A 10,662-nucleotide genomic window follows, 5' to 3' on the forward strand; every position below is an offset into this window, starting at 1 on the left:
GATTGAAACTTTTTAATGTTTGTTTTTCAATTAGGATTCCAAAATATTCCACACCCTTTGGGCAAAATATTCCACTCCCTTTGGCTTTTTGCTTCATTTTTCTCTTATACTATGTTCATCTCTTTCATTTAATCCCAAATAGTGTGAACATAAAGAAAAAAGAGGTGAATATAGCTTTAGTGATGACTATATAATACTGGGTGTGGAAAGTGATTTGAAAATTGATAAGGGGACGGGAATTAGTGGGTTGCCTTTCTAGTGTCTCTCTAATCTTAAAGCTAATTTAGTACTCAAATTATTCTCGTTACGTGATATTCCATATGCAAAAAAGCCGGAAAGCAAAAGGGGAGACATACTTTCATCCTTATCTCGTATTATGATATTATCAATCCTCCACTTTTAAACTTTTTTTTAGCTAACTTGTGCATCATGCAAGAAGAACAAAATGAGCGGCTGATTGAGATTAAGCGATTAAGCTAAGGCAGACAATTAACTTGGCCCATTACACTTCAAAAATTTCTTTTTGTTCGGAACAGAACTTCGATGAAGTTGCCCAAAATCCGGGCATGAATCTAGCTATTAGATATTTGGAATACTGATATGATAGAGGTTACGGCCTTATGAGTCGGGTTCAGATCTCATTGATATCATGGAATAGACAAAAATTGTCTTCTCCGCCATCGTATGATCGTTCAACAATCACTTTACAATCTTTTGATATTTTGGGAAGCTTTAATATCCGGCGCTCCCAAAATTTATCTCTCTTTGAGTCACAACAGAATGAAATAACTAACTTCTTCAGGACATGCGCATTCCTTAACAGACTCTTGAGTGCATTGTATGACTCTTTTCCATCAGATATATGAACTTCGATGATCTTTAGATGTGAACGGAAACATGGCGGCATTGGATTTATATCATCTTGGTCAAGGGGTAGACGAAAAACCTATGTTTCATCACCAGAAAAAGAAGAAGAAGACGTTTGAGGAAGTTACGTAACGTGCATGCATAGAATACATAACCAATGTTATAGCATCTGAAATACGTACCCATGAAGCTTTAAGCACTTCTAGACGAGGAGAGTTCTTCAGCAGCTTCATCAGTCCAATGTTAGAATTGAGCACCAAACTTCCATGAACAAAGCCATTTACATCCAAACGGGTTAGGTTCTTGAACATGGGCATATCATCCAAGAGCTCTCCTACGCCTTTTGGAACCTAAAAGTTAAGGTCAAGTATGATAAAAGAAAATTAGTACAAACTGCCATTTTGAATACGAATAAACAAAATCTAGCAACATGAACATACCTCATAATCATCAAGACCGAGTTCTAAATCTTTTACACTAGAGAGACATTGGAGAAGCTGGTATAAGTGATTGTGGTGTTCCACACATCCTTGCCTAATGCATGCCTTCTCAAGCGATGTTGCATTGTACAAGTAATGCTCGTTGAAAAAGTCACCATCATAAACAAAATCTGTCAAGTTAGGTCCGAAAACCGTGATCCGGCAGCCATGAGGACTAGTATAACCGAAGTGCACACGTTCGAATATAGTCAGTCTCAAGAGCTTGGGTGCACAGATATTGATAAGCTGGAAATCCGACCAACGGCAGTCATTGAGGGTTAAATCTTCAAGCACCGGGCAACTAGAAAACAACTGGTTCGTCGAGTGCTCATTTAAGAATCGAACATTTCTAAGACTCAATGTTTTGAGATTTGAAAAATATATTGTAGAGGGAAGTTCGAGGGAAACGATCCCTCCTATACTAAATTTAAAATGCACAAGTGATTTGCAAGTAAACAAGCAGTCAGGTAGCACATTGTGTTCATCACTTGAATTGAGAAACAAGGAAACATCTTGAACATTACGCATTACTAGCTCCGTGATCCAAGACCTCAAGAGGGCAGCAACGATTCCATAATGACGAACTTCAAAACCAAAGCTTCTCACGAATCCTCGAAGGTGGATCTCCCTTGCTACATAATCCCCAACATGTTTCCACAGGTTTTCTTTTATAAACCAGAAGCGGAAATCATCGAAGACGAGGTTGGGAGTGAATGTCCTTACGTACTTCCACCGTTTCGACAATGTACTCGTTCTAACTGCTTCTCGTGTTTCCATGAAGGATAAGATGTGGCCAAGAATGTCATCAGGTAAATCACTCAAATTCTTGGCATTGTCTTCAAGCTTTTCAGGTGCAATTTGCAAGTTTGCTTCGGAGGTATTACGAGCCATGATAACAACAATATGGGGCGGCAGCAACAACAACAACAACAACAACAATAGACTACGGCAAAATAGGGAATAGCAGAACACACAGAATTTAACGAGCAGCAGAGCAAACCAGGGCCGATGGTGGTTTAAACTTCAAAGGTGACTGATTTAGAATTGTTGAACGGCAGGGTTGGATTCTTAATATATCATGGTTCTGAATCATTTGGGGCTTCTAAAACAATACCAAACAATGCGGAGGTATAAATTTAGGATTGATTTTGATGCTAAACATAACGATGAGATTAATTAGGTGCCCCTGATCCTATTTGAACATTACCTGTTACTCCATATTGGAGAAGACCTAGACTTGGTATTGAACTATTGATGACAAGCCCGTAATTATAACAGACCAATTTAGTTTTAATTCTATGTTAGACAAGCCATGGCCTCTGACCTAGCTTGTGTTTTGAGGTTTTATTGTCTATATGAACAATTACTTGACATGTACGTTTGAAGCGATCTGCTCAAAAGAGTTCAAAGCTATTCAAGCTTTCTAATAAGTAATGACAGTTGCATCTTAATCAGTAAGTATTAAAGTCACAATTTATTTAGCTTTCTGTCCTCTATGATTGTTACTAATGCCATCTGGTTTGATTAGCAGAGCTAGAACGTATATCGCGCACTCTGTAAATTCAAATTTAACCATAATGTGAACTCTTGTTGCTCTTATAGTATATATGTCAATCTCTGTTGCAGAGAGCAAAATCGTTTACAATGTGATTGTGTTAACACTGAAGCTGAGTGCAGTCGAAGTACAAAAGGGGATCCTAATATGTTAGATATCATCATACTACAAGAATGAGAAGCCTACATATATGCACAGCTACAACTCTATATATAAACTATACATATATGTACAGCTACACAACTCTTATCTTTCTGTTGTTCTTTGCTTCCTTTTCTCAAATTAAGGGGCTCAACGGAAGGCAAAATGGAATTTCCCGTAATGTGGTTGCCAGTTCAATTTAGCAGCTGCAGATCGGAGGGCCTGTGCTAATGTGTTTGTTGGCACTGATGTAGTCAACACTGGTGTATGAAAGATGGAGGTTCTGAAAATGGCACAGGAAGAAAGGCTCCACATCAACATGCACGTTGATCAGACTTATTTTTCCTTTCTCTCTATTCAGCAGGTTTTGCTCCATTTCAACGATCTGGCTGTAAGGTTGATTCCAATCAATGAGATCGTTTATGTACTAGTCTTGCTGCCAAAGTTCTGCTCCAATTTTTGGTCAGGACTCAAGTGATCATCTGAGAGCATGGCATTCTTACCGGTGAGAAAACCACAGTGAGTCGTGCATGATCAGAAAGAGAGTAGTCTTCCGGCCACGTTCCTTTCTCCGCTTCAGGAGGGAAAAGAACTGCATTTTTTATACTGAAACCAATTGCTTGATCCTGAATACCATTGGAGCCAACATCCCAGATGTCATTACCACCATCTGTTGGATTCCAAATTCGCTGCTGCAAGGCCAAATAGTCTCAGTCAGTATTAATGGTTCTGAAATATATTGATTACTTAATAGCTTAAGCCGACTGACTCCAGGAAGTAAAATGGAATGTGGGGATGCATATGAGACAGATAAAGCCAAGACATATTAGTCGACATAATGTACCTGAAACCCTTTGTAATCAAGAATACCATTGCCATCTATGTCTGCTTGAACCCACAAGTCCTTGGTCTCTTCAAGGCTAAGTCCATGGCAATGACCAGTCAAACTAAGCTGCATAATATAAACCAATAGGCATATTTACTAACAGGCAATTATTACGTTGAGAACAACAGGAAAAGTAGAGAAATGAAACCCAGTTATAATTGACATCGCACCTGTCGGAGGGCTTCACAGAAGCCAGAATAGGTAATGTAATCACCAGGGTTGTCAGCCTTCAGGAAGGCAAAGGCATCACTTTCTGTCAGTGAAGCTCTTCGTAGTAGATACTGGAAATGCGTAAATTTGAACCATTAGAGACTGAAAGAAAGGCTTTTGGTTTAAAGGATATTAATTTTCACAAAACATTTGAAAGTAATAACTTCATTCTTTAGAATAAATATAATGCAACTGATAAGAGTATAAGATCAAAGAATAGGTCTTGCTGACCTTGAACATGCCAAATACTGCTTCACTCCAACTTGTTTTTAGCAGTTTCCGGTAACTATTTGGGTTGAGAAGCCATATAAAGTCAACCCCACATATGTTTCCCCGATGGTTTCGGTGGCTAACCCACTGTAGGAAGAATGAAAAACGTTAGTGACAGGCACAAGAAAATTTATCAGATTATTTGGGGTAAAGTTGAAGACACTGACCTTTTGTGCATCTGCATCGGTGTAATGATGAGCAGTATCATAAGAAGATACAAACCCCTGGGACCTAAGAAACTTGTAAACATGTCCACGTTTGCTTCCATTCCAGTCACCACAGAGAATGATAGGCATGGGGTTAAGTTTTTTCTCTTTCTGATAAGATTCCACATATTGTAGGATTTTGTACACCTATAATGAGAGAAAGAAAATGTTGTCAGAGGTATACACCCTGAGTTACAAGTAATCACTATAATGATATTGCCATTCTGTATGCATAGAATAGAAGATATGAAATGGAGGATAAAGTTACCTGATGCAATCGTACTATACACAAGCTTGAATCATGAGGAAATAACAAATGGGTATTCACAATAAGCATTTCCTGCCGAATATCATTGTTTTGAAACTGTGAAATTGGGCAAGCTAATTCAACATGTAACAACTGAGCAACACGATCTCCACAATCATGGAAGTGCAACTCTTGATAATTTAGAACTCTAAAGAAGTCCTTATGCACCGCGGTCAGCAAACCTGTACAGTGCAGTGGAAAAAACTTAAGCTGATGTATAACGGGTCTATGCTTCAGAGGCTATTGCAGAACATTAGTCTTAAATAAGGATACACTGAATCAGCTGAGCTTAAGGTGCCAATATTAACAGGTGTAATCAATTCTCTGTCTAACCAAAGCAAAGATGTTACTTTCAAATTCTATCTGTTCAGTTGACATCAGAAATTTTTTTCCTCTCTCATTTTTAGGTCAGGGGTCAACATCAATATAAACAGAAGGAACAGTTGCTTCATATCCCAACAGAACCAATTTTTTTTCCTTTAATCTTCAATATAAATTAACTACCTTCAATAACTTTCCCCATCCCAGCTATGTTTTCTAAATTTATCTCATCAATAACAGATGATGGTCATCTTTTGTTGAAACTTTCCAACGAAACAAGCACTAATGAGTTTCAAATTCTGAAAGTAATCGAAAATGGGATGTAGGACGCTGTAGATCTTTCAATGAAAGAAGACATACCATCGCCGCGGTTGTTGGTCCTCCCTAGCTTAAAATTGATATAACCAGCATCACCAAGTCTCTTCTCATAAATGTTCACTAGCTCTTCATTCCCAACCCAGAATTCCTGTCAACACCAAAGAGAAAGAGATACATATTCACCATGTTAGTATTAGGCCATCAAAAGGTTATGAGTACTCCTAATCATATTTCAACAATCCATTAAAGGCTTAAGAAACTCAAACCTGAAGACAAATAATGGAAGATCTCTCAGCCAACAAGCAATCCAAAATCATGTGATTCCTGGCCAGCCAATAAGCTCTGTGATCGCTTTCCCTACAATCTGGGTCCTGTCAAAACCCCGCAAAAATTATAGCAAATTTAAACAACAATTCATTCAAAAGGATTCAAATTGAGATTGCCCCCTTATAAAAAAAATTTATCCTATAAAATGTATGAAGAACAAAAACCAAGCAAAATGAAGATCCCCATTACCAGATTATTGACCATCAATAAAAAAAAGTGACAATCTATCAATACCCATTATGACAATGATTGAAAATAGAATGAAAGATTAGAGCTTTTGTTGCAATGAGATCAAAAATTGAAGCTTTAATGGGAATGAATGATAGTATACAATACCTCATGGCTTAGGCGCTTGTAAATTGGAGCGAGTATGTTGAATGTGGTGCAGGTAATGCAAGGCTGTTGATGATGGCCATCTTTAATGGAAGAAGCAATTGCATAGCTTCCAATTCTGGACACCCTACCCTTCATCATCTTCGTCATCTTGTATAATTATTGTTGTTCTTTGTCCTCAAAATTCAACCACCTTCCGACTTATATAGACAAAACCATTACACACCCGCCCACAATAAAAAAAAAAATGCCAAAGGGTACCAATACAGTTAACTTTTCAAAAACCAAAACCAATGGGCTTTCTAAGTAATGATGATGGTCTTTGATGTAACAGAAGGTAAAACAAAACTGAATATGATTCTGATTCTGACTTGATGTGTAACAAGGAAAAAGGAAAAGAAAACAACGGAATTACCGGTAGGGAGGGGGGTTGAGCCTCAGCCTCTAACAAAACACAAGAATAAGAAGAGACGAGAACACCACCACCACCACCACAACCACCACCTTGTTCAACTTGCTGTTGTTGTTGTCGTTGTTGGTGTTGTTTTGGGGTTATGAAAGGCCAAGCTAGTTTATGTTGTCCTAATCAAAGCTCGCCAATTGTTGATGTGATACATGCGCGCGAATATTAACTAAGACGGATTTTACATGCACTGGTTTTTGGCTATGTATAGGAAATAGGGATTTTGGTATAATTGGCAAATTGGGTGCAATGGAATGTCCACAAAAAACCACCATGCGCGCATCATTCGCCTTTTGCATTTCGAAAATTTGACTGTCTTTGACCATAAATTTAAGTATCTTCCTTCTATGTTTATAATCAATACAGTTTGTATACACAGTAATAAATTGACTTCATATATTAATAGACAAAACAGCGATGTAATATATACGTTTATCTTTTAAAACTAAAAGATACCTACTTTTAGATATTTAATGAAATGATGACCACTTTTATCTAAAACAGTGAAGTTAGAAAGGAATATTATTGTTAGTTATGGTATGATCATTGTTAGTATTAAAAGAAAAAAAGATGAGGTGGTGAGCCGAGAGGAATATTATTATTGTTAATGTTTATGCAAGTTATGGGGTAAATTATAAATTATAAAGTAGCTAGCAGGCAGGTTGACAAAAAAGGGACCCATAGAATTTGATCCTTCTATTACCATTTGCCGAAAGTTCGATAAAAGGGTTAAGTTTTTATTCGAATGACAATGATGAATGAGATTTATATTTCTCATTACCTTTCTTCAGAATTCAATATGGTCATGGATGCTCCAAGAAAGTGTTCTTTCTTCAAGGAATTGATATTGATAAATAACTAGGGAATCATTTGAAAGGGTTATGATTTTAATTTATTCTTTTCTTTTTAGTCAATAATTATGATTTATTATTCGTCTCACTTTATTTTGTCCGAAGTTTATATTCGCGATTTTTTATCTTCAAGTTCAAAGAAAGATGGTGACAAATGAAAGAAAGAAAGAAATTGTATGCTATGTTAATTCATTAACTTTCATATGCTTTATTTTAAAAATACGTAAAGTGTCTTTTCAATATAATTCTCATTTATTATATATAGAACATCATACTTAGACTCTGTTATTACCTTTTTTTTTTTAACTGTATTCATTTCGCCTACATAGTATGTCGATATGATATCATTGATTCTCCATTTCCGATCTTCTTTTCCTTCTCTTTTGTTGTTCGGAGACGATTTTATAACCGCAAATATAGAATATATAGTTGTAATGTTTATAACAAAATGGTTGTGTTTCTTCCTTCTTTTCGGAGCCTTTTTGATGAATGCCTTGCATGGATGATAGACATATATAGTAACAGACACGTAAAATTCTCTCTTTTTTCGGCCCTCAAGGTGGCGGGACTCGACTCAATCCACAAAGAAAAGTGAGAAAGATAGTGAGATTAGTTGTTATTTAACTTGAATGATTAATTGAATCTAACCAGGAGACATAACTAGTTCAGTGATGGAGACATGGTTTTAACCTGACTCACATGTTTGTTGACTGAATTGAAAATAAAGTAAAGTATACCGGATTGGATTATAATATATTTTGGAATTCAGGTATGTGATCTAATTTCTACATTTCAAGATCAATGAAGCATGGGTTTGAATATGGACCAAATTAAAGACTGATCTAGAATTCTAGAGACAGACTTATCATCTTAAGCTGGAGAGAATTAAGACGGAGAAGCCTTCAACATCTGCCATGAGGGTTTCAACACATAACCAGCGGACTGATCGGATCGATATTGACTTATTGTCATGGGCTCGATCATGGCTTCTAGAAAGGCGGCAAAATTAAATTCTTCTACTATTTTATGGGATAATTGGATAAGTCAATCTAATTTCAATCGTACATTAACTGGATCCATATACGAATTAACCAAAAGCATGACTAAGCAGATCAATTAGTTTAATCTGATGAAATTACTAGTAATTAAACAATTGTATGTGCTAGCTTCTGTTAGCTAGCAAGTTGAAGTCACGTACTGTCCAATCTCTGTATTTTTAGAGGGAAGCTCGATCGCAATATATAAACAAAGATGACGTCAGTTTTATTGCTGCCAGTGACAGTCCAACAAAACCTTGCCGCTCCCACCACTAGTGAAAAGGCTATTAGACACTGACTTTAATCAGTATGTACTAATCTCATTATTACTCATTACTCACCGAAATCTGTGTGTAATGGTCATTGGCCACCCTACCCTACGCTCACATATTAGATTTCACTCACAGATTAGATTTTTGTCCCATTATTAAAGGGGGTGGCCATACACTCATAATCTGTGATTCACTTATATTTCACTCACAGATTAGATTTCTGTCCCATTTGAGAGGGGTGACCATTGGTCTTTACACACAGATTAAAATATATATATATATATATATATGTGTGTGTGTGTGTGTGAGTTTTCAGAAAAAATCAGTGTGAATTTTTTATCAAAGAAAAAATCAGTGTGAATGAATGCTTGAAATATTAATTTAATATATTTCCATATTTTTATGGTAAATAATAATAATTAATAATTTCGTTTCTTGTTCTAGTTTAATGGTAATTGTAATGAACTAGTCATCACTCTCCCAGTCTGCAATTAGTTGTGAAGGAACCTTCACAACATCACGTCTTCCATATATGCAGCAATATCCACCCCGAACACGCGAGATATCTCAGTTCATCTTATTCATTATCCCACACGATATAAACATAACCAAACCTGAGAAAAAGATCAATATACCAAAACAATTATATTCAAAGTAAGATTAAACATGACTGACAAAAGAATGAGTTTTTGTTAAAATCGAGGGAGGATTCAGTGCACTGACGTGCACTTGCAAATAGATGGTTAGATTATATTAAATACACTCTTAGGTTATTAATAAAAATATTAATTATAAATATCAAGGGTTGAGATTATCTTATAAGTGTTGGGTCATTTGCACCGTCGGTGCATAGAATAATTTCCAGATCATATAAGCAGCTAAAAAATCGCTCAAAGCTGAGGCTACATAAACTGATAGTGCCACAGAAGTGATTTGAGATTTGGGAATGGATCTGAAATTTGAGATATGGAAGAGAGATCCTAGATCTGAGATCTCAAAAAAGACAGAAACAACGAGATACGGATATTAGTCCATGCTTTCACACAAATATCAGTGAATATTATCTTATTTACACATATATCTGTAACTATAATTTCTTTCACGATTGAGATTTCAATTTGTTAATTTTAATACATACAGATTTCTCTATATATAGTTATAGTCATGGATATCAGTGTAAGTTAAGAAATACTAATTTAACATCTCACACAGATATCTGTGGGCCTTCTTTATTCACACGATGGATTTAGATACAATTATAATAAATATTTTTGTGGTCCCAATCTAGCATATTGGATGCAGATTTTGTGTCAGTTAATCTTTCACACATATATCTGTCTATAATGATCATTCATATGAACATCTGTAGCTAATATAAATCGGTGTGCATTGATTGTTTTGCTAGTAGTGTCATTCATAAACGTCTCCTAATTTCTGTTTTGATATTATGCATGTTAATTTTGTGGTGTTTTAACCACGCTCGTACTTTTCCAAAAAAAAAAAAACCACGCTCGTATGACTATCGATGCATGCAGAGTTACCGGGGGGTAACTTCTGCCTCAGCTGTTACTGAATACTGACAGCAAAGGTAAAGATTTAAATCCAATAGCTATCTACGAATGCCTTTCTGATCCATAAATGACTCAATTAATAGGGTTCTTTTAAAAGCTCTCACATGAAACTCATCTGCAGCCGCCTGTATTCACAAGAAGCATGCTAGGTTGCATTCATGTCCTACAATGGCTTTTCATATATAAAGTTCCATTTGGTGAAGAATATACACGCATCTGTCTCCATATTCTTGTTAAGCATTGTTTTC

General features: G+C 36.1%; 2 protein-coding genes across 2 annotated transcripts; both read right to left on the reverse strand.

Annotated features, from left to right (window-relative positions):
- Window positions 1–399: 399 nt before the first annotated feature.
- Window positions 400–2,362, reverse strand: LOC133718531 (F-box protein At4g09920-like). Its single transcript, XM_062145388.1, has 3 exons — window positions 1,308–2,362; window positions 1,050–1,217; window positions 400–946 (listed from the first exon to the last, which is right to left on the reverse strand). The coding sequence occupies exons 1-3, from the start codon at window positions 2,235–2,237 to the stop codon at window positions 632–634; spliced, it is 1,413 nt and encodes a 470-aa protein (XP_062001372.1). The 5' UTR covers window positions 2,238–2,362; the 3' UTR covers window positions 400–631.
- Window positions 2,363–2,921: 559 nt separating this feature from the next.
- Window positions 2,922–6,760, reverse strand: LOC133717659 (uncharacterized calcium-binding protein At1g02270). The gene is made up of 9 exons (XM_062144368.1): window positions 6,224–6,760; window positions 5,827–5,931; window positions 5,603–5,708; window positions 4,883–5,103; window positions 4,576–4,761; window positions 4,370–4,495; window positions 4,099–4,209; window positions 3,887–3,994; window positions 2,922–3,734 (listed from the first exon to the last, which is right to left on the reverse strand). Exons 1-9 carry the CDS (start codon window positions 6,368–6,370, stop codon window positions 3,513–3,515), a joined length of 1,332 nt encoding a protein of 443 aa, XP_062000352.1. The 5' UTR covers window positions 6,371–6,760; the 3' UTR covers window positions 2,922–3,512.
- Window positions 6,761–10,662: the final 3,902 nt, after the last annotated feature.

The sequence above is a fragment of the Rosa rugosa genome, chromosome 6 (assembly GCF_958449725.1).
Source record: "Rosa rugosa chromosome 6, drRosRugo1.1, whole genome shotgun sequence".
Lineage (NCBI taxonomy): Eukaryota > Viridiplantae > Streptophyta > Magnoliopsida > Rosales > Rosaceae > Rosa > Rosa rugosa.

Excerpts from the sequence above, each read along its gene's own strand:
- LOC133718531 (XM_062145388.1), bottom strand. The coding sequence starts at position 2,237 with ATGGCTCGTAATACCTCCGAAGCAAACTTGCAAATTGCACCTGAAAAG. Across the intron at positions 1,218-1,307 it reads TCGGTCTTGATGATTATGAG|GTTCCAAAAGGCGTAGGAGA; the intron begins GTATGTTCATGT and ends CTTAACTTTTAG. Across the intron at positions 947-1,049 it reads AAGTGCTTAAAGCTTCATGG|GTTTTTCGTCTACCCCTTGA; the intron begins GTACGTATTTCA and ends GATGAAACATAG.
- LOC133717659 (XM_062144368.1), bottom strand. The coding sequence starts at position 6,370 with ATGACGAAGATGATGAAGGGTAGGGTGTCCAGAATTGGAAGCTATGCA. Across the intron at positions 5,932-6,223 it reads ACAAGCGCCTAAGCCATGAG|GACCCAGATTGTAGGGAAAG; the intron begins GTATTGTATACT and ends GGGTTTTGACAG. Across the intron at positions 3,735-3,886 it reads TTGATTACAAAGGGTTTCAG|CAGCGAATTTGGAATCCAAC; the intron begins GTACATTATGTC and ends TTGGCCTTGCAG.